The sequence below is a fragment of the Ambystoma mexicanum genome, chromosome 4p (assembly GCF_040938575.1).
Source record: "Ambystoma mexicanum isolate Mex_15411 chromosome 4p, UKY_AmexF1_1, whole genome shotgun sequence".
Lineage (NCBI taxonomy): Eukaryota > Metazoa > Chordata > Amphibia > Caudata > Ambystomatidae > Ambystoma > Ambystoma mexicanum.
In genome coordinates, this window is record NC_090927.1 from 816205960 (window position 1) to 816229972 (window position 24013).

At 47.5% G+C, this 24013-nt stretch overlaps 1 protein-coding gene across 5 annotated transcripts in view; it reads left to right on the forward strand.

Moving 5' to 3' along the window:
• The window catches only part of ORC3 (origin recognition complex subunit 3), an 876882-nt gene extending 853315 nt beyond the window's left edge, over positions 1–23567 (forward strand). For all 5 annotated transcript variants that reach the window (XM_069606386.1, XM_069606387.1, XM_069606390.1 and 2 more), the window contains one exon: positions 23317–23567. In XM_069606386.1, coding sequence (XP_069462487.1) covers positions 23317–23422 — 106 coding nt within the window. In that variant the 3' untranslated portion in view covers positions 23423–23567. The remainder of the gene's footprint in view (positions 1–23316) is intronic.
• Positions 23568–24013: the final 446 nt, after the last annotated feature.

The following is a 24013-nucleotide window of genomic DNA, read 5'->3' on the forward strand; positions in this document are numbered from 1 at the left end:
ATGGTGACTTTACATGACCTGGGAGACAGTAGTCTGTCCCAGGGTATGGAGACTATGGTGGGGATCCTCTAGGACACCCCAGTGTTACGGCACGGAGGGTGCGGTGTAACACACATAGCAAAACACATGAGGCCCTATGGAGTAAAAGACCCCATAGCCCATAGAACACACGGACATGAATGTGGTTGATTCCTTTGAATGTCAAAGAGTGGGAGGAAAAGAGTCTCACTCTTGGCAGGATGAAAAAAACAAACTCCAGAAATCCAGCAAAGCTGCTGGGGGACTCACTAGGTTAGTTAATTCAGCCTAAACAGAGAATTCTCCCTAACAGTCCCCTCACTTTCGGGGTGAAGCCTGAATGGAGAAGAAATTGAAGCAAAAACACTGTAAGAAGTTGCAATCCCAGCAAGTGAAAGAAGCATTCTTCTTCTCCCTGCTACTAGAATAAAAGCTGTCAATCCCATTCCTGGAATGACAAGGACTCATCTAAGGAGTCTCCACCACCCAAGGTACCCTTTGCAAGCCAATTGTCTTCACTGGCAGAGTGGGAGAACTTTTGGCAGCAGATGGACACCTTTGCCAGGGCCTGGGGGGGGGGGGGGACCAATGAGATCGGTGCTGGAGCGCAAGGGCCCACCATGCTTTGACAAGCTGAAAGAGGCACCTCCTTGGGACGGCAAAACGCCTGCAGCCTCAGTTCTGATATTTGAGACTGCTCACATCATGTGCTCCTGCCGCTGTACCATCGGGTGTCTATGCCCTGGCACCTGTCGACTTGGCTTTGATGCCTGTTGCAATTGACACCTCATTGGAGTTCACTCTGGTCGCAAAGGCCCATTGTGGCTCGAAAATGCACAGGATTTGTGATGAATAGTGTCCTTTATGAGCTGGAGTCCTTGGATTCAGACGAGGTGGAAGACATCCCCAACGCAGATTTTTAACTATTTATTTATTGATTTTGTTTGTTGACAACGACCAAACCCAGAAGTATCACGGTGCTAGGATACATTGGTTGAAAAAAAGACAGTTGAAGTAGAACAGTTGCTGGGTTACATTAATCATTGGTAAGAGCAAGACAGTTGAAAATAGAACAGTTGCTGGGTTACATAGTTAGTACGATTGCAGCAGGAATAGTAAGTAGGATGCAGTTAGGCGTATTTGTTGAGCAGAATGGTTTTGAGTGTTTTAAGGGAAATCGGGTAAGAAGGCTCGTCTTTGATATATGGAGGGAGAGCATTCCAAGAGTGGGAGCAATACATGTGAAGCTGGCTCCTCCCGCTCTTTGTCTGGTGGATCTGGACGTCGTAAGGGAGGAGGAAGAGATCTCGGGCTGCAGGAATGTTTTTTGGAGATGCGCGCAGTGAGGTAAGTGGGTGCAGTATTTTGGCTGCATCGGTGGGTGATTGAGAGGATTTTAAACTCAATATGTGCAGCTGTTCGGGGAGAGGAATTTTCTAGAGTGGTTGATAAGTTTAGTGGAGTAGGCAGTTTGAGGAGGTAACAGCTTTTACATGTTTGAACATGGTGAGTTCAGATTCTAGGTGGACTCCCACGGTTTTGACAGAGCTGGACACGTGGGTGATGTTTCCATCAATGTAGAAGGAGGCGAAGGCAGGGTCTAAGTGTTGAGGGTCAGTCGGTGAGGAGGAGCTCTGTCTTGTCATCATTCAGGAATAGGTGGTGGGTAGCCATCCAGGCCTCAATGATGCTATAAATTTGATTGATGTTGGCTGAGTCGAGGCAGTGATTACCAGTGAGTTTGAGGAGAATTTGCGTGTTGTCGGCGAAGTTGGTGTAGGGGATTTCAAGGCTGTTCAAGTGGTAAGAAAGCAGCTTAGTATACGTATTATACAGGGTGGAAGATAGGCATGATCCTTGAGGAACCCTGTAGGAAACAGGGATAGGTTCAGCTGCTACTGATCCAGCGAAGATCCTGGAGGATCGTTCACTCAGAAAAAAGTTTATCCAGTTTGTTGCTTCATTGGAAAGGTTGAAAGTGGAGGAGAGATGGTCAACAAGGTGAAAGGCTGCGTAGGGGTCTACTAGGAGGAGGGCGAGGTCACCTTCGTCCCGAATGGCGTCAAGATGAATCTTTAGGTCCGGGAGAACAGACTCTGGGTTATGTCTTGGTCTAAAGCCAGATTGGCGTGTGCCCAGAAGGTTATGGGCTTCAAGGTAGGGTTGCAGTGGTGTGTAGGCTGTATGGTCCAGTATTTTAAGTAGGTAGGGTGCCGTTGTAATGGGCCGGTAATTCATGGGGAGGGTGGGGTCGAGCAGTGTTGTTTTGAGGGGGGGTGACCCACGCTTCTTTTATGGATTTTGGCACCATATTGGAGTTGAAAGAGGCGTTTATACATTTTGCAATGATAGGAGCGTGGGGTTCTGCACACATTTTGATTATATGGGGTGGGCAGAGATCTTCTTTGCAATCAGAGCTGTTTAGTCGATAGATGATGGGGATTACTTCAGTTGGAGATACAGGGGAGAAGTGGAAAGGACAGTTCAGGGTGAGTCAGTTGGCCTGTGGCGGGCACAGCATTGCAAGGAAGCAAGAATTTTGTGAGGATAGTTTTCTCTCTGAGGTCATGGGTCTTGTTGACGAGTGCACACTGGACCAGGGATACTAGGCTTCGTCTTTAGGAAAGCTTTCTATGGGCAACGCTGGGGATTCGAGCTCTCTGAAGATTTGAAACAGTTCTCAAGTATTGAAGCTGGCCTCAGTAATCCTGGTGTTGTAAATGCTGGCGTTGGTGGTAACAATAGTTTTATAGGATTTTGGAGTTGTAAGAAAGGCTTCCTTATGGGGAGTGGAGAGGTTTTTTCTCCATGTGTTCTTGTGCACTTTTTGGTTTACAGAGGGTGATTAGTTCCTCTGTAAACCAGTTGTTGTTGTTGGTTGTCTTTTTTGTTGTATTTTTAAAGGGGGCATGCAGGTATAAGGCATTGATGAGGGGAGGCATTGTAAACAGCGAGGATAGTGTCTGGATCTGTGCTTTCAGGTATCAGAGCTAGGGAAGCACTGATGGTGGGTTCCATTATTTCTTTGGTAAGTTAAGTTTGTGGGTGTGTCTTGCAGCGATAGTGGGGATGCATGTCGGTTATGCGTGGTGTGTTGGGGTTGGTGGGTGTGGTAAAGAGGATCAGCGAATGGTCCGTACAGGAGATGGGTTCAATTGCTGAGATTGTGATGGGCAGGTTGCAGTTCAAGATCCAGTCTAGGATCGTCCCTTAGAATGCGTGGGGACTGTGACAGCTTGCGTAAGGTCCATCTCAAGGAGAGTGGTACTGAGGGCTGTGGCCTTTTGGTCGGAGGGGTCATTAAACCCTACGTTGAAGTCTCCCAGGAGTAAGATCTTAGTATTGGGTTTCAGGATCGGTGCGATGAGTGATGGATGTCAGTTTCAGGTGTGTTAAGGTTGTTGGGTTGGCGATAGAGCAGGATGATGTTCATGGTGATTTGGGGGCTAGGTTCAATTTTGGCAAGCAGAATTCCATAGCCTGGTAAGAGGGGCAGGGGGAGGTCCTGAGAGGGACAGCAGTCTTGGTAATAATGGCAACTCCACCTCCTATGTTGGGTAGTTAGTCTGCTTTAAGAATAGTGTAGTCATCTGGTATGGTGAGGGACAGTGAGGGTCCTGCTGTGTCATGTAACCACGTTTCCGTGATGGTGAGGAGGTCGAGATTGTGTATGTTGGGGGCATGAGCAGACAGCAAGTGAGTGTTGATGAGGGCGCGGGCGAGGTGATCGGGATGATAAGCGTAAGGGTGAAGGCTGACCTGTGTGTGAGGCTGGATTGTAGTGGCGGGTGAGGTGGGAGCAGCAGCTCTGGGAGTAAGAGCATTTCTCAGGGACTTGGTTGTGAGCAGGTGTTTAGGGGTGTGGGTCCAGGATCGTAGATGTCATTCTAGCTAGTCCTGTACAGGCTAGCGAGCAAGTTCTTGGTTGGTTGGTGACCGTTCTTGAGGTCAAAGTTGTGGTAGCTTTGGTGTTGTGGGGAGAGTAATCTGGGGAGTGGTGGGGGTAGGCAGTAGATAGCTTCAGAATGGATGTGATACCATACAGGGCTAACAGGGGAGCTGGCAGGGCTGGTAAGGCAGATAATTGTGGGGCCTATGGAGGTGCGGGATGAGCCGAAAGGCAGGGGGCTGGACAAGATCCTGAGCCAAGGGACTACAAGGGTAGATGGCACGTTCTCTGAGCGTTTTTTCAGGGTGATGCAGGGGAGCCTGGGGCAAGGCCAGGCTCACTAGAGAGGAGTGTGGGTGCATCGTACACCTAGTTCATCTGCTGTTAGGCAAAATTGTATGCAGTAACCCTGTGGAAGACTACACTAGTCTTGTCCTCTTGGTATTAGGTAATCCACCTATTCAAAGGCCTAGATAGGGGTCCAATTTGTCTATCCACGTCTTCCTCAGAAGCAGTGTGGGTCAAAGACTGTACAATTGGAATGGCAATGATGGAGCATGGTTAGGGCTCCCATTTTCCTAATATTCTCCAGCATTGGATCTTTCATGGATTCACATGCTTAGAATATTCCCCGTCGACAGACTGGGAACCCTCGGTAAGCTTATAAAGCCTTTCCCCATAGGAAAACGTTCGACACTTTTGTGTCCTATCTACGTCGTTTTTGGGCCACGTACGCACGCCCCACTAGGACGTAGTGGTATAAATGCCCCGCCCCGGCGGCTCCCTTCAGATTTCAACTCTCTCCAAAGTGGGAACACTTTGTGTATTTTCTACTTGGTTAGGTTGTGCTGTTGCGGGTTTTTCTCCCAATGTCGGGAAAAGCAGTGTTCTGCCCGTGCGCTACGTGCGGACTAAAGAAGGTCTACTAGGGGGGCGGACATATGGACTACATTTACTGTCTGCACCCTCATCACTCGGCTGACAAGTGCGACATATGTAAGGGCTTCTCCCAGAAGACTCTTAAGGATCGGAGTCGCAGACTTGTCGCATGGTTGAACGACAGAGCTGGGGCATACCCGCCTTCGGAAGTGGGCTTCACACGCAGCGCGGCCTCGGTGTCAAAATCTTCAGGGGCCCCGCGCCGCTCATCGTCATTGGAACCCCCCGTAAAGAAATCGAGACCGGTGGACAAGGAATCGTCGGTAGGCCATTCCAGGGAATCTTCTTCGAAGAAGGTCTCTTCGTCCTCATCTTCAGCGAGGAAAGATAAAGACAAATCTAAATCCTCCTTGGGCGATCGTCATAGATCGACCTTGAGTCGAGAGACAGAGAAACGCAGGTCGAGTTCAGAAAAAGCCGGGAGCAACGCATAAGCCTGCGCAACCACCTCCGTCGTCGACGGTTGGGCAGTCGTCAAATACTTCTCTGCCGCTGACGCAGTTGACATCAACCGTTCCTGGATTGCAGGCGACGACGGGGCCAACTATTGCTTCGTCGACGGATATCCCGCAAGAGGCCTGGCGTCCTGAGGTCTACGACCCAATTTTTCCAGACACTTCTACAGCCGAAGGCCTTGGCGGTGCCCTCTGGAGACGAGGGCGAAAGGATAGCTGCCCCTGCAGACCTGAGGTTACAAGTACCACACGTTTCTCCGGGAGAATTCCGGGTTCTGCCCCCCTGCTCAATCCGCAATCGGTTTTATCATTGGAGGTCTTGTCCACGCTGCAAACGCTGCTGAGGACACTGGATGACAGACTGCCTCGAACAACTCCGGCCAGGTTGGTCGTTGACGACCTGGGCCCGTCTCGCCGCCCTCCACCTTCAACCCGCGCGGCAGGGCCTCCGGAAGGAAGTCTCTCGGCCCCACGCAGCGAGGAAGGGGAACTGTTGGATTCGGAATCGGGCAGCAGAGCGTCGTCGGTGATCTCCCTTTCCCCTTCCAGGGATCCCACCTGGGAGTCCGATGCAGAATTGGAAACCCAGAGGAGCCCGGCTCAGCCGTCTTCCCCCAGACGATATCAGGTCATTTCACAACATGATGGCCAGGGCTTGCACAGAATTCGGGCTGGCCCAAGAAGATGAAAAGAAGGACTGTTTTCTTTTCGACCACATGGGTCAAAGGAGAAGGTCGGTGTTTTCAGTACCCATCCTGGATCATGTGTGGAAGGAAGGTCTTCAAACCATGCGTCACCCTTTCTCAGAGCTAGCGATGAAGGGTCGCCTAGAGAAAAAATTCAAAGCTCCGGACTCTACTCCCAAGTGCCTTTCCTCACAACCAACACCTGACTCTGTGTTATCGGCGGGGGCGAGAACGGCAAGGGCTCAACACAAGTGTACGACCCCCCCCGCCCCGTAAAGTGATGCTAGACGCCAGGATGCGTTCGGCAAGAAAGTCCTGTCGGTAGGTGCTACCACAGTGAAGGCGGCCAATTCTCTCGCCATAGTTGCTAGATACGACAGGGAGATGTGGCATCGGTTGGCGCCTATACTCGAACACCTTCCAGATGAACATCGGAAAGCAGCTATGTTGCTGGTCAGGGAAGATGAGGAGGCTTCGAATCATGCCATGAACATCGCAGTAGACCTTGCGGAGTCGGGGTTTAAGCAGGTGAACAACGGCGTAGTTCTCCGATGACAGGCATGGCTGAAATGCACCAACTTCCGGCCGGAGGTGCAGTACAAGGTACTGGATATGCCTTTTGAAGGAGACCTCCTCTTCGGCGAGAAGGTCGACGAAGCCCTGAAGGGCATGAAGGAGGACTCGGACACGGCGCGTTCCTTGGGGGCCCTCCAGAGTGGTCGGGGTTTCCGGTCTTTTCGTCCCTTCAGAGGAGCATCGGGGAACTCCAGATTTTCATCAAGGGACCGACCCTTCGGTAGGCCAGCATATTCCTCTCAGGGATACAGGCGCGCTTCGCAAGCGGCTAAACGTCGCCGGGACTACCAAGCCCCCAAGAAGAGAGCAGGTTACTCGTCGTCGACGAGGGATAAACAGAGCAAGGACCAGCAATGACGGGCATCGGAACGTTCTGGGGGGCAGAGTGTCATGTTACATCAACGAATGGGAGCTAATAACAGATCAATGGGTGTTGGACACTGTAAAATACAGACATTCCCTGCAATTCAAGAGCAACCCTCCGCATATTCCACCGGTGTGTGTAGCTCATTCCCATCTCAGCGTGTTGCTGCAGGAAGTAGCACTTATGCTACAAAAAGGGGCTATGGAACTGGTCCCGTCGTCGCAAAGGGGTCAAGGGGTTTATTCCCGATACTCTGTGGTGAAAAAGCCAAATAGAAAGTGACGTCCCATCCTAGATCTGCGCGAACGACAGGTACAGGTGCCGAGTCATCCTGATAGCGCCGTGTTGGCCGGGGCAACCATGGTTTTCCAACCTGCTTCATCTGTCAGCGGATCACCCGATAATGTTGTCGTTGAAAAACATAAAGTTCAAGATGCTCACGCTCCAGGAGGTCATCAGGTCAGTTCAAGAAGGGGATTTTCTGGCGTCTCTGGACCTGCAGGATGCGTACTTCCACATACTGATGTGTCGGTGACACAAGAAGTACCTAAGGTTTGTGGTAGGGCGGACTCACTACCAGTTCACAGTTCTCCCTTTTGGACTGAAATCTTCCCCCAGAACATTTACGAAATGCCTGGCTCCGGTGGCAGCCTGGCTGAGAAGGCAAGGCCACCATGTATACCCGTATCTCGACGACTGGTTGGTGAGGGGGTCCTCCCCGGCGTCGACGCACAAGAGTCTACAGGACACCATGAGCCTCTTGCAACGATTGGGGTTTTGCAATAAACTTCGAAAAAATCCTCGTTAAAGCCGTCCAAAAGCTTGGTGTTTCTGGGTGCACAGTTCGAGACCAGGTTGGGGTTAGTGAGACCATCCCTCGACAGGATCACCAGGTTCAGTCGATTGGCAGGTCAGTTGAAGATCAATTCCAGGCTGTCGGTGAGAAAATATACATCAATCCTGGGAGCTATGCCATCCTGCATTCCTCTGGTGCCCAACTGCCGCCTTTTCATGAGGCCAGTGCAACAGTTTTTGGCAGATCGTTGGACGCAGGCTCAGGGCCTCTGGTCAGACAAGCTGACCGTCGAAGACGACAAGCTCCTATCAACTCTTCGGTGGTGGAAGAGAGTTCAGAATATTTCCATAGGAGTACCCTTACAGGAGCCGGAGTTCCGGTTCACAGTGGTGACGGACGCATCCCTAACTGGCTGGGGAGCGCACATAGGCACTCTGCAGACACAAGGCCGTTGGTCTCAGAAGGACTCTCTCCTGCACATCAACATTCTGGAATTGAGAGCGGTCCGCTGGGCCCTAAGGGCGTTCCTGCCTCACATCAGGGGATCCACAGTGAGAGTTTTGACGGACAACACCACGGCAATGTTTTACTTAAGGAAGCAAGGCGGTACGCGATCCAGAACCCTCTCCATCGAGGCTCAGCAGGTGTGGCACTGGGCTCTAAAACACGATATATCCATCGTAGCTCATCACCTGCCAGGAGTGAGGAACGAGCAGGCGGACTCGCTCAGCAGAAATATGGACCAGATTCACGAGTGGGAAATAAACACTGATCAATTGTCGAAGGTCTTTGAGAAATGGGGGCGACCTCCGCTGGATCTCTTCGCCACGAAGGCGAACAAGAAGTGCAAGATGTACGCCAGCAGGTGGCCACAGGAAGATTTGGTGGGAGAAGCGTTTTCCTTCCCGTGGACGGGCAAGTTCCTCTACGCCTTCCCTCCGTTCCCTCTGATAAAGAGAACGCTGCAGTGGATACGCAGGTACAGGTGCCGAGTCATCCTGATAGCGCCGTGTTGGCCGAGGCAACCATGGTTTTCCGACCTGCTTCATCTGTCAGCGGATCACCCGATAATGTTCCCGAAGGTGCCCAACCTCTTGTCCCAGGACACAGGAACGGTGTGGCATCACAACCCGAGCAGCCTCAACCTCACAGTTTGGCACCTGACTTTTCAGAACTTGGTGCCTTATACATTCCATCGGACTGTCGGAAGATATTACAGGCTGCGCGGGCCCCGTCCACCAACAAGTCCTACAGGTGTAAGTGGAGGAGATTCGGTATGTGGTGCCAAGGGCAGGCAGGAGTGGAACCTCCGAGGGTTACGCCGGAACAGATTCTCCCGTATTTACTACATTTGGCGAAGAGTGGTTTCTTTTTCATCTCTAAAGGTTCACCTGGCGGCCATCTCTAGGTTCACAAGAGGGAGGAAATCGACGCCCTTGTTTAGTGACAGGTTAGTGAAACACTTCATGAGAGGTTTGTTCTGGACATTTCCCCCGGTTAAGCGTTTTCCACCGACGTGGAGCCTTAACATGGTACTTGCAGGGTTAATGAAACCACCCCTTGAGCCAATGGCCACGTCGTCGATGAAGTTTTTATCATGGAAAGTGGCTTTTCTAATAGCCATAACATCGGCTAGATTGATCTCGGAGTTGCAGGCATTGGTCATAGACCCTCCATATCTCAGATTTTTCAAAGACAAAGTAATCTTGTCAACGAGTCCTCGTTTCATCCCGAAAGTTCCTACGACTTATCATAAACATTCATCCATTGTCCTGCCCACCTTCTTTGCGACTCCCTCATCAGCTATGGAAAAGGTCTTGCATACCCTGGATGTCAAGAGAGCTCTAAAATGTTACCTTCATCGAACTCAACAACTTCGATCTACGCAGCAACTCTTCGTTGCATATGGGCCTTCGGCAAAGGGGAAGGCAATTTCAAAACAAGGACTGGCCCGATGGGTCTCGGCGACGATTGCCTTCTGTCACTCAAAAGCGGGAAAACCGCTACAAGGACGTCTGAGAGCTCACTCGACCAGGGCGACTTCGTCGTCGACGGCGTTGTGGGCGGGGGTTCCACTGACAGACATTTGCAGGGCGGCAGCATGGTCAGTGCCCCATACATTCACCCGCCACTACTGCCTCGAACGACAGCATGCGGACGAGATACAAATGGGACAAGCAGTCTTGCAATATCTCTTTCAATAAGGTAAGCCCTTTCTCTTCGAGAAGGGTCTATGCTGGTTTGGATATGTATTTGTATATGCATATAGATATAGATATATAGATATATATAGAGAGAGATATATATATATATAGATATATATGTACGAATATACACATGGAGGTAAACGCGTGTGTTTTATGTACCCTTTTTTGGTTTATATAAATATTGCTCGGTGCAGTACTGTGGCATGTTGTTAATCTCAAATCTTATGTGATCATGATTCGCCTTTTGCAGGATGGGGTGGGTGCTGGATTGCATTTACACCTCCTCCATTGTTTCAAGTTCACTGCTGTGCATTCTATTCTAAGCATGTGAATCCATGAAAGATCCAATGCTGGAAAAGGGAATAGTTTTACCTGTAACTCCATTTCTCCAGCATTGGTATCTTTCATGGATTCACATGCGCCCTCCGGCCTCCCCAAAATGCAATCTTCTGATACTTTTTGTTTCACCCCGTTCCACTTTGGAGGGGTCGAAATCTGAAGGGAGCCACGGGGGCGGGGCATTTATACCACCACGTCCTAGTGTGGCGTGCGTACGCGGCCCAAAAACGACATAGATAGGACACAAAAGTGTCGAACATTTTCCTATGGGGAAAGGCTTCATAAGCTTACCGAGGGTTCCCAGTCTGTCGACGGGGAATATTCTAAGCATGTGAATCCATGAAAGATACCAATGCTGGAGAAATGGAGTTACAGGTAAGAAACTATTCCCTTTTAGCCTTTGTTTTGCCTTGGTTAGAGGTTAACTTACTAACACAAGGACTTACAGTGGGGCTTCTCTATAGAGGGTCTGCCAGGCTCAGAGTGGTCTCTTACGGTTGCCTGTCTAGCCAATTTGGTTTGTTCCTGTTTCTTCCTACTGGGGCTACTGGACACTACTCCTAGATTTTTTAAGTCATTGCCCAACAGGACTCTCCCAGGCATCTCATTCTAAACACTGACAGGGATGCTTACTGTCATGTTGGTACACTGAATGAGAGCTGGTAGAATTGGAACCATTTGGACAGGGCCTCTAGTGGCACCTGTGGGCACCTTAGCCACATCCTCGGGTTTGAAAAATCTTTGAACCACAACTGTTCTGCTGGCCCCAGTGTCTCTCATGGCAGGAATGTCCTGACCATTCACAAGAACACTGTCCATAGAATACCCTTTTGTGTTATGTGGAATGGAGCTATACACATCCATATTCTGTTTTTTACAAGACCCAGGGACACTAAAGCTATACTGGCCTGAACACCAAAAGGTTCTTCAGCCAGTAGGTGAAAGTGGGCACTAGCCATTTGTACTTCTCCCTCAGGGATGAAGGCTAAGGGAGGCAGTGCTGACCCCTGAAGGTTTACCCTTCATCTGGGATCTTCTTTCACATGGTCTACAGACCCACAGAAAAGCATTTCCCAAATGCTCTCTGGAATGGGGGTTTCTGCTGACCTCCCTCTGGTTGGGCCCCAGAGGGTTCACTAGAGCCGCCAGGTTTCTCATGGGATCTACCCTTATGTGGTTGATGGACCTCTTTGGGGGGTTGGAATTCGAAATTTCTTTATTCTCATTTTTGTGCTGCTTTCCATCCTCCTTTTTGGGAGTAGCCCCAGAATCCTTATGAGATGCCCTGTTGGCTACCCATGAGTCAGCTGCTTGTGCTAGCTTCCTAGGATACATTTCCTTAGTCAGCCAACTGCTGTCTCATCTCAGAAGGGCAGGCATCAAAAATAGATCCTAATAAAAACAGAGTTCTCATTCATTCAAAGGTTTTCACTCTGTAACCCTTAACCCAACCATCTAGGTTTTTTAAACACTCACATACCCAGGTAGCCCAAGGGGTACCATCAGTCTTTTTGAGGGGCCTAAACTTCTTAAGGTAATGGGAAGGAGTTTCCCAAAATCTATTAATGCCAGCTTCACAGATTCATGATCCTTTCTCTCGATGGCACCCAACTCCATTACAGCATCACAACCATTCATGGGGAGCGTAGACATGAGCTAAATCATTCCCACTGAGTCCTTGAAGACTGTAGGTGTATTCAAATGTACCCAGCCAATCCAATACATAAAATTTTGATTCATACATACTCACTGCTTCTTTGGGCAGACGAGGCCGCTTGGGACTTGCAGACCTAGAGTACCCTGGAAGGGAAGTAGATTCAAGAGACCGTCTTTTCCTATCTATTTCATGTTGCATTTCCAACTTCTCCGAGTTTGATGTCTTGATGTTTGGCTTCAGCTTGAGCATTCAACTTTTTGAACTCCAACTCTAATCTCATTGTCTCAAGAGAAACATGTTCTGGGCTTAATGCTGGACCTTGTGGGGTGCCAATGGAAATACACTGAGGCAAAGGGGCAGGCTGTGGCAAAGAGGGTCTCTCTTCCTGAGACGACTCTAACTCCTCTGACAGATTGGAGTTAGACTCTCAACTGTCATCCTCCTCATCATTTTCCACGTTACTTTGGATAGTAGGTGTTAAGTACGTGTTACAGGCCTACTACCCAAACTTTGGTGATTTAACCTTGCAATTAATTCACATTTCTTTCCTTTTACAGGCAGACCCCTGGCTTTGCACATATCTTTCAGTTGATCTACTATCAAAATAATCAGGGCTGCCTCATTGAAGTTATCCATAATTGGCATTTTACAATTGCTTCTCATTTTGATGGAGCTTAGCCTTGTGGCTGGTTTAGTTGGGCACAAGTACAGCAAATAGTCAATGTAACCACTCTACAAAAATCCTCACCGCCTGCCACCAGTGCTAGGCAAGATTGTATGCAGTAACCCTGTGGGAGACTACACCAGTCTTTTCCTCTTGGTATTGGGTAACCCACCTATTGGTATAGGTCTGCACTACACAAGTTGGTAGAGTGACTGAGTAGCCAGACTTCTCTCAAGAGGGGTAAATGTGAGCTGTAGAGCTGTAGTATCGAAATCCACACATACATTAACACTTAAGCTCAAGATTTTCTAGTAAAATAATGATTTATTTAACTGTCAGTTTTAAATAAGCATTCTTTAAAAAGGGCAATGTGCAACAATAGAAATACACTTCATAACACGTTCTCAGAATCAAGATAAGCAAGTCGATACTCATTAGAGATGCTTCATACACACTTCCTACACCCTGAGGTGACTTCAATTACTAGGACAGTATTAGCATTTATGGTTTATAGTGATATTTTCGAATTCAATAATTTCAAATGCATCAATTTCGAATCAATAATGTCGGAAAAAAATGTAGATTTTTTTTTTAAAAAATTTGTTTAATGGGGGGGTTCCCCCACCAACCCCGTGTTTTATTTTTTAATAACCCTTTTTTTACTAGCCAAACCCCCCCCCAAAAAAAATTCAACATTTTTTTTTTCTCAAAATGAATGCATTCGAAATTATTGATTCGACATTTTAACTGCACACCGGCATTTATGTATCACTTTTTGTACTTAGTAAAATTCTGAGGTTCTGGAAAAGGAAAATGTTAAGGAAGGAACTAGGTGAACAGGTTCTCAGAGCATGTGAGCACTTTTCAATCTCCCAATGAAACCTTTCCCAGCAATACTTCGTTAAATCAATGTACCACCTATGAAGGACAGGTAGAATCAAAGTCAATGGCTCAGAAGAGTCTGCAGGGAACCTCGACAGCCAAAGTCAATTTGAGCAATGTTTATGGATCTGAGGCACTTAGATAGCACAAACGTCTTGCACAAAGTTAGAGAGTTTGTAGAAAATCACTGTTGGGCCACGTGCTGTTAGGCTTGTGAAATTCAGAGCTGAGATCACCTCTTCAAAAAGCAGCTACTGCAAGTCTCGAATGAGATGATGCAAGCTACAGACAAGAGGTAAATACCCCCTAGTCAGCACAGTACCTTAGGTTAGAAGAGGAGGATACAGCTGGCTTCTGTTCTGGTTGCAGTTCCTGGGTTCCTGGGTTTCAGTCGCAGGAACAAGAGGGACGTCTGGAGGACTCCTGCAGTTTGAAGTTCGACGGCGGCAACAGGCTCTTTTCAGTTTAGCAGCACTTTGCGGTTTCAGCTACCAGTAAATAGCACCACTGCGGATCTCTGACACTTTATGGGCTTCCTTCACTCCTTGAGTCCAGCACTCTGGTGAGGTGACTCGAGCTTGGGTCGTCCTGCTTCGGAAGGGTCCTCTGGATCTTCCTGGGGCTTCGGTCTGGCTTAAAGACGTTGCACTCGACTACTGATTTCTCGACCCTTAGCACTCAGTTCCAGCAGCAGCAAAGAAGTACAGCCACTTGGGGAAGGCCTTCCAGCAAAGTTCGTCTTGAGGTTACTTGGTCCCACCAACCCAAGGGCAGAAGTTGTCCTTTCTGGAGTGTCTCTAGTTGATTTTGGAAAAGCTGTTTCAGCACAGCAGCAGGGATTCACTGGGCAGTTGAACGTTCCAGGAGGATGCAGCAAGCTTCTCTTCACAATTCCTTCATCGGATGTTTCGTCCAGGGGTCGACTCTGACTTCAGTTCAAGAAGCCTCGCCTTTTATGCAGGTTTCTCCCATTCATGCATAGCCTAGCTGTCACTCGCACAGCAGGGTGGCTGTCCTGCAAGGACAACCAGCCATCCAGTCAGCACTGGGTGCATTCGGGTAACCAAGGAGACTAAGGACAGGGAGTTTTGGGCATCTCCCTCGCTTTCTGCCCTGCCAGGCACACTGGAGCCAGAGGCGGGTTTCAGTACTGAAGCCTGCCAAAGGCAAAACGAACAAAAGGGTTAAACCTGGTTTGGTGCACGCCGAGTAAAACTCAAGAAAGACCTCACTAACAAGAAATGGCAAAAAAAGACTGGGGCCATTTTTACACAATGGTCGCCCATGGGTGCGATACTGCAGCTGAGGATTCAGCCTGCTGTAGAAAAGCACAATGGTAGGAAAATGAAACCACTGCCACCAGCCATTAAAAGTAGTGAGGGTAACAAACAATGTTACATGAGTAAGTAGGAAAAGGGCCTACTAAGTAACCCCCCCCCCCAGCATAAAATGGGGTGTGCTGGACCTACATAGGAAAAAGGTAAGTAAAGTCAATTTCACTTTACTACTTTTGTGAACAGTAGTTCACCCAAGAGAAGGTATTTAAATCTTAGGATAAATCCAAAGGACGACTCTGTGACACTGAACTGAAGGTGCTGTGTGTCACAATACAAAAGGTAGATGCCTATGGAGTTTGTCAGACTCCAAAAACATAGTTAAAATTAAAAAGTCCTAAAGTCCAGCAAAAGAGCTGGGGGTCTCTAAGGTGGGAGGAATTTAGCACTAAAATGAAAATTCTCCCTAACATCTGGCTCCTGATGTTCGGGATGACCGTTGTCTCGACACTTTCTCTGAATTGGATTTCATGCAGGCCTATGGCAAGCTGCATGCATCCTTTCAGCAAATAATTGCTACGGTCATTGACACCTTAGGTCTCACCGCATACGGTTGGTTGCAAAAGTAAATCCCGGCAATGCGGGAGGGCATAGATGGAAGGTGGGTGGGGGATAACCACCCCCGTATTGCCCATTTTCACACCTGTTGAAGACTGCACCAAATCGCCCTAATAAACATTACTTTTTTTTGTATGCAGCCTTCAATCAGCAGAGTTTACACATAGAGCCAGGCCTCACAGTGTCAATGAAGCTGGTTGACCAGTTTTAATCTTATTCACATCCAGTACCGGTTGCCCAAAAGATACCCTTCTGCCATTTAATCCTATGGTTGATGCCCCACTTATGGCTGCATGGATGAGACCTACCGCTACACTGGCTCTGGACCTAGACTTCGTGAAGAAGCATTGTCCTGTCCCCATGGATCTAGGCTTCTTATCCATGCACCCTGCACTAGAATGTCTGTTGATTCAGGCTTCTATAGTGAACTCTGTCTGCCAACTTCCCATCTTTTCCCCCTCTAGTCTCAAGCTGTTTGCTTTCGGAAGCTTGACCTGGAGGGATGTGAATGCCACACCTGCACCCTGGTCAGTGACCTACATTGTTCGTGGAATATATTTTTAGGCAGCAGAGAATCTCCCCATGCCCAGTTTTATAGTGGGTTTTATTTCCCTGGTCAGTGATGGGAAAGAGGGGCCCATCAGATCCTGCAGTCTATCTGGAACACAGCAGACTGTGGCAAAAGCCATTTGCATGGGCTCTGTTATTCGCAGACCTTCCTGGATGTGAACGTCAGTTTTTGCCCCTGACATCAAGGCTAAACTCCTGGATAATGCCCTTTGAAATACATCCATTTTTTTCAGGGCAAATGCAGATGAGTCTCTGGAGAAATGTAAAGCCTCCAAAGCCCCGGCCAAGCCACTTGTGTTGGCAGTTCCGAAGCAACCCGCTTGCATTCCCTGCCGGTTATTTCCTCAGAACGTTTGCTCCTTGGTCCATCGCAGCATGGGCCAGGCACATTTTGGCAAGCCCAGCAGTGTTTGTGTGTAGCATTTAGGGTTCTTTAAGTACGCAGGGACCAGACAGGAGGCAGGTAGCTACACATTGAAGTTGGTTTATTTGTTACAGGGTAGGTTATAGGAAGAGGGTAGGAGCACAAGGTATAAACATCTTCACTGGTCTCTCTCCCATCCTGTGTGTCCTAACTGACTCCACTGGAACCTTGGTGTAGTGTAGGTTCCAGTCACTAGGCTACATTCTCATACTTGCATCTGTGCACCAATACAAGCAGCATACTGCACATCCTCTCTCTTTATAACAGACACACACACACCAACAAGAAGCGCTGAACAGGAACTCACATCAAACCACCAAAACAAACATTCATCACTAGGTAACATTCTAATGCTTCCATCTGTGCACTCAATGCAAGCAGCATACTACATTGTGTTAGCATGGCAACATTCCCCTCTTGGACCCTTGGCCAGAAAAAAACCTGAATTGACCTTTTCCCACCAATTTTCTGTGAGAGGGGGTAGGAGGTTATCCCTGGACTACTTCCTTCACCTGGGCCTTACAGGTCGTCTTGCATTGTTATTATTGTCTACCCTTCAAGGATTGACCTGGCTGTCCTCCATCTGGCCCTTCCCCCAGTCCAGATTCCCTGCTACTGGAGGAGATGGGATAACTTCTTGCAAAAAGTGCAATCAAGCTTTATAGCTGGTGCCTCTTTTGTAGAGTTGTATAGAAGCTGTTACACTCATTATTTTATAGTTCTGACAGAGGATGGGGGGGGGGGCTGAACCCCATTTTGAATCTGAGGCGACTGAACTTGTACCTGTGCAAGCACAAGTTAAAGAATGGTCTCCTCTCAGATGATTCCGACCCTCGAAGTACAGGGCTGGCTGGTGTTTCTGGTCTCCCAGGATACCTATCTCCATGTGCAGATTTGCCCAGTATCCATTCAGGATGCTTCCCTTCTGTCTTACCTCTGCTCAAGAGTCTTCGCCAAGCAGCTATCAGTAGTGGCAGCATATCTCGGGAGGGATAAGGTTCATGTATTTCCCTTCCTGAACGAGCTTGCACACCAGATCTGAAGCATCTGTCATCTGCTAGATAGCTTTTTCTCCCTGATCTTCAAGAAGATCCTTGTCATCCCATCCTGATCGTTTTAGTTGATAGGCGTGGTTCTGTATATCTGCTCGGTCAGGGACTTTCTCCATCCCCTCTTCCCCCTCCCTTCATGAATAAGTTGTCAAAATTGTTGCCAATGGTCTATTTCTATCAATCCCAGAGTTAGGCCCCATCTTCTCTTCTGGATCTCATGGAATCCAGCATCTTCATGGTGCCTGAGGTTGCTCCAGTGGCTGCTTTGTTGTCAACACCGATTTTGGGTAATATGACTGGCCTGTTGCACATCAGTGTGTCACAGGGCCTCCTGCGTTGGACTCAGTGAGACAATTTGCTGACTGAGGAACCTCTATGGAAACTTTGGCTAAACTAATAGTGGTAATGAGCCCATCGCTGAAGGTCTGGGGTGCTCACCTGGACGAGACAAAGGAAAACCTCAGTTGGCTGCAACTGCGGGCCAAAAGGCTGGCCCTGGTGGCATTACTTCCTTTGGTGTGGGGCAAGTGCGTCCTGATCCTGAAGGATTACATGATGGCCATGCATTACCTCAAAAAGCAAGGGGTTATGGGATCTGTCCCTTTTTCCAAGAAAGCAAAGTGCCTGTGGTTATGGGCTCTGGAGAAAAACTTCTCTGTTGGCTGCCCATCTCGCTGGAATCACGAGCTTATGATTGCAGATGCCTTGAGCAGGCAGATGTCAGCCTCCCCTGAATGGGAGCTATCCAGGACATTTTGGAAGAGGTCTTTGACCTTTGTGGGAAGGGAATCCTCAGGTAGAACTGTGGGCCTCCATTGTCAACATGAAGTGTGATGTGTTCTGTTCCAGGGAGTTTCTGCTACAGGGAGTTTCTACTCTGCGAGTCTCTAGGTCAATTATTGATTGTTGAGTGAAACTTCTGTCTACTCTGTGTTTCTGCCGATTTCTGTCTTTACATTGGTTGTCCGGATACTGCAAATGTACGGGTCCACCATGGTCACAAATTTTTTGGAATGTCGGGGAGAACTTGATATTTGTGCGTTTTGGAGAGGTGGGATCAGATCTTCTGCCCAGGCTGCCAGATCCTCCATACGAGTCTTGGTAGTCTCAACCTTTCTTTGCCTGATGAGAGGCTAAAGTGTAAGGAGTGGGGCATGTCAGATGGTGTCCTGGACATGCTCTTTTCTTCCAGTAGGCCTGCCACCAAGTCCTTCTATGCCTGCAGGTGGCATATGTATTCGCATTGCTGCAGAGACAGGGGAATGGCATCTTTGACTTGTCTGACCACTGCAGTTCGGAATTTTCTGCTCTCTGTTGCCCGGCTGCGCCTAACGATTGAAACTGTGAATGTACTTGGATGCTATTTCGTTCTTTAAGAGGAACCTGAGCAGAGCTCATTTTCTGCAATTCCCACTTTTATAAATTCTTTGCAGGGTTTGGGTATATATTTTGTTATAATTTCTGATGGCGGCTTTGTGCAAGCAGGACTGTTACCAAACATACCTTGTCTAGATGATTGTCCTTTGCACTTCAGAGTGCTATGATCTAGCTGGGAAGGAGGTGCCTGGTGGGCTTAGGGCCCACCCTACCAGAGGCTTCGCAGCCACTTCTGATTTGCAGAGTGGGTCCCTGGTTTTGGACAGCCGTCGGGCTACTGCGTAGGCTTCTGTGGCACACATTTGCCAAACATTACTGCCTGGAATCCTGGTCTGGTTATCACACTCTGGCTACCTGGGACACTACACCTTTCTGCTCTTGGTGGTGGTTTCTCGCTATCCTCCTCCACTGAAGGCACAGATGATGATGCAGGTCCAGGCACTTGGAAAACGCACTTAGAAAACACACTTAGAAAACGTGTAGCTTTATTGACCACATAGTTAATAGAATTGTAGAGAGCACACGACTGCAGCCACTAGTCCCTTCTCGGTCATACGCAGCTCAGACCCAACTGACCTTCATGTATCCTTCCATGCATCATCACTCATCCAACATTCTCTAGGCTGTCATTCACTGACAGACACGAACATTCTAATAGCATGCATGGGTGGGATCACCAGGACAAAAAAGACATCGGACATCTCATCCATGTATTTTACCAAACCCAAGACCCAACAGAAACCATTGGAAGGACAGATAACTCATCTCCCAGGAATGTCATGTTGGATAGCTTGTTCTCCTCTTGCTGCAGTCACTCAGCTCAAAATCTGCAATGTCCCACAAACCAGCTTCCTTTCTTTTCTGCTATGAGTGAGTGATTTGGATGCATATGAACTTAGTCATGTTCACCCCCTAACCAAAAAAGGGGCAAATAACCATGTGGTTATCAAAGATATACATATTTTAATCGGAACACATTACACATTACAATATATTTCTATAAAATCAACATCGTGAACAGAAGTAATTCTAAAAATCACATCTATGTCTATACATTTCACATATATTGCAGAGAAGCTAACACTTCAAACCCTTTCTATGCCTAACCATGGAGTATGTCTATATCTTGACCACCACTGTCATTAATACTGCCCTTCTTAATTCATATGGGCAAGAGGCTGTGCCAACACTTACAGAATGTGTTTCTAGAACAAACATGAATCTCAAACTAGAGAATAAACACAGAAATCAATCCACATTGCAAATCCTGTTGGTGCTGTCTTCAGGGCACTTAATCTTTGTTACATATTCTGGTTTTCACGTATGTCATCACGTGCTAGTTGCCATATTTCTACAAAACAAACAGACAAACATTTGGTCTTAAAAACATGGTTACTTTGACTTTAAGCATAACAAATCTTTCATAACATCTGTTTCAACTTCGTCTCTATCTACAATTTAAATAGAAGGATTTACTCATTCGTGGTCCCATTACTACCCACAATCACACATCGTCTCAAAATTGTTCATCTCTAAACGTCTAAAGTGATTCAATTCAAGTCTTTAAAGTGTGCACATCGTGCTGCCAATGTGTATTTCCCTTTAGTATTGTATTCTTATTAGGAAATACCTCTGTCATCGCTCAGACCCTTGTCAGGAACTGCACGGTTCTCGTTATTCTAGTTCTGTTGTCTTCACTATTCCAAGATTGACTCTACATAAAAGAAAACCATATCCATGTCTTTCATCCAAGATTTAAGTCAATGGTCGAACAATGGAGTGCACAATACCCAGTAAGTGCTTACCAACTACGAACTCTCTATATGGGGTTCTCACAGTGTTGTGCTTGCTTTAATTCGCACGCCGTCTGTGGGGCGCCACGCTACTCCCCTGTGGCCGAGTTGGAATACCATGTGTCTATCCACCACTGTGTTTTTGGCTCTATGGAAAAATAAATGCCCTTGTTTTTGTTTACAATTGCAAAAAAGGCTGCATAACTACGCCGTGCCTTGAGTTGGGCTTACTGGCTAGAATCCTCCAATACGCATCCCTTCCAACAGTAATATGCGTGAGATCCTTCACCCTTAGCATTCAATTAGGCTGCTTCCCATATCTTCACGGGGCTTGCCACTAACCTTTTGGGGTGAAAACAAGAATGTAATCCCTCTGTAGGGGACGGTGGAGAGATTTTTCACTCTCAGTACATTCGTCTTACCTTTGAAATGCTGTTCGTATCAGCAGTCACTCAGCTGCCAAGTGGTAGGGGGAAATAGGGAACTAAGGGCATGGGGCCTCAGTGGCTCCATACATACTGCCGCTGACATCATATCCAGCGACATGGGTGTGCACTAGTCGGGCAGAGCTGCATGTAACCCCCCGGACGGTAGAAAGTTTCAGAGAGCAGCGGGCACTAAAACATATCCCTAAGATGAGGACTCAGTGGGAGGAAGCACTAATAGATCTGAAAGAATATCACTTATTGTTTTTAAGGTGGTGACCTTGCCAAATATTGATAATGCACTTAATATTATTGCTCAAAATAGCAAAATGTATGCAACAAAAATGATGAGTACTTTGTATTCATTTGTCAAACTATTGACACAAGAAAGTACTAGCAAACCACTGTACGCAAAGCTTGCACAGATGGTAGGCTTCCAAGCTCTGTAGCAGACTCAAGATTACCCAGATTGAAAAATGAGAAGAATGCAACAATTCATCAGATATGCTGCAGGTACCTTTCAACACACAATAGATACATTTGTGCTGACTGTTTATTGAAAACCCATGTTATTAAGATGTATATAAACAACACAATCAGGTTGTTGCAATGTGGAACTTGCTTTCATTGCCATTAAGGCACAAACTGAAATTGAGCAGAGCAATGAGTATTCGTGCATTTGCAGACCTTCTGTTGTAATCCTTGCCTGGGAGATTAATACTCTTGCAGGGTCCCAATGGGTGGTGACACAGTAAGCCCGGTGTGTTTCTGTTAATTGCTTCCAAAGATGCCTTGTATTTCACAAGGAGGTAAAGTAGTGCATCACAGCAGGCCTGCTCCTCATTGCGCCTACAAATGGCATGGACGTTTTCTGCAACATTGGAGCAGCTCCATCTGCAGAGCCTGTGCAGTCGTGTTTGCAATGGCAGCAGTGGTGGTTGGTGATGTCATAAACCTGGCACAGGCCACTTTGTCATGGCTCACCCTGGCCTTCCAGCCTCTTTCTACAGACAGTGAGTGCCACTTGCATCTGATCCTGACTAGCTCCAGATTTCGAGGGTCGAGGCTTTGTGTGGACAGGTGAAGGATCCAGCTTCCAGCACACCTTGTGCTGCTAGGTGTATACAATATATTCACGCATTGGTGCTGCCTGCCCCATTGTTGCAAAATTGGAAGACATGAAGGCAAGTACTTAGCAAAGCAATAAGCATCTACGTTTCTCCAGTAGCATTGCAAATATCATACGTGGACAGGCATTCTACGTTAAAACAGGTAGTTAGATGCTATTTTCTTTCCACATGGTACTAGCTCTTCAAATATGCCTTTTCACTAGTTTAGTTAAAGCGTGAACCTAGCTCCAAGGAGCAGTGGCGTGCCTTACAGAGAACACCTGTTTTTGCTGGAGCTTCTAGAACATGAGTTCCTGTACATGTAACAGCGTGTTCAGCTGAGACGAGATTATAGAAACCAGGATATGATGGGGCGGGATTGGGAACATGTAATTCGAAACCTAGGAGACTGAACAGTTTGTAATTGTATTTCCATATTCATGTGTCATTCACACATTCTGCATCTACAAGCTTGAGGTACACGGAGATGAAGTGATTTCCCCAGAATCATAAAATATTTTTAATTTGCACCCAGAGAAGAGCACTCGGCCAATCAGGTGGCTGGAAACATGGGTGAGAACACAGTGTACCACCCATGTTTCTACAGCCACCCGAGGCTCTCCCCTCCCCCCGGTGCTGCCATCTTGATTGTGGGGAGGCAACGGGGAACCCCACCATGTGTCTCTCCAGTCCCCCACTCCCCAAGACATCCCGCAATATTCCCCAACCCTCCCTCTCCACTTACCTGCTGAACCGATGTGCTCTCCCATCCTCGGCGGCCACCATGAAAATGGAAAAAGGCAGTTTCTTTTCTATTTTTTATGGCAGGGGCGATCTTGTTTTTTTTGTTTTCATGGGAGATTTGGCTAGCAAAATATACCTTGAGCCCGGTTCTCCCAGGAGACCTTTTTTAAAAAGTCACACCGAGGTGCGACTAACAATTGCCCCCTTGTCCGGGGGTTAGGGGGTGAGGTGTATATTGCTGGTAACGGCCCACAGCCCTTTTTGAGGCCCGGCATAGAATGTTTTTGCTGGGAAGGCTCCAAAAGGAACCAGACACATCCATTCAGATCTTCCCTGTCTTGTTGAAAAGCATTTTGCATATTTTCTGAAAAGTGTATACAGTTGCTTAATATCCTCAAGCATAAGTGTAATGTGTCCTTTGCTGCCTGCTGTTTTTCCTTGACCAATTTCTCCCCTAGCGCACGGTTCATCAGAGCTGTGTCGGAGATGGAGCTCTTGGGCTTTGTGAAGGCTACCAAGCAGAAGACTGATCACGTGGCGCGTCTGACATGGGGTGGCTGTTAGGTGGCATCTCATGGCCACAAGGAATCCACATATTCAAGCATTCAGTTTTGACGCCTGAAAATATTTAACACATGACAAAATACTTTTTGTACTCAAAGCTGTAAAGTAGCCTTGTTATATATTTTTATTAAAAGAATCGACACAATTTGTACGGTTTTATATTGTAAAATGTTGATTATGGTATGATCCTGGTAATTCCTGTGTGTATTATGTCCTAGATCTGCTGCTTACCGACTGTGATTCCATACGTTGCTTTTCTTCTATTCTGAAAGCGCAACCAGTAAGAACATTACAAGAAAGGTAGCGTGCAATTGCAAAATTGCAACGAACAAAACATTATCTGCCGTTACTGCCCTTTGGATCTAGTCCACCTACACTGTGGTGACCTTGGAATCGGATCACAGTTTTTGAGTTTTGAGTAAGTGGATGGGTACCAGTAGATTATATAGTCATTATCGACACTTCATTTTTTTCCCCCTCTGCATTGCCATTTTTCACAGTAGGATTGGTATGGAATCGCACTGAAATTGAGGGTGGGGTTGTTTGGTGTGCCAGCGTGACTAGACTCTGCGCCCTAGATAATTAGGATTT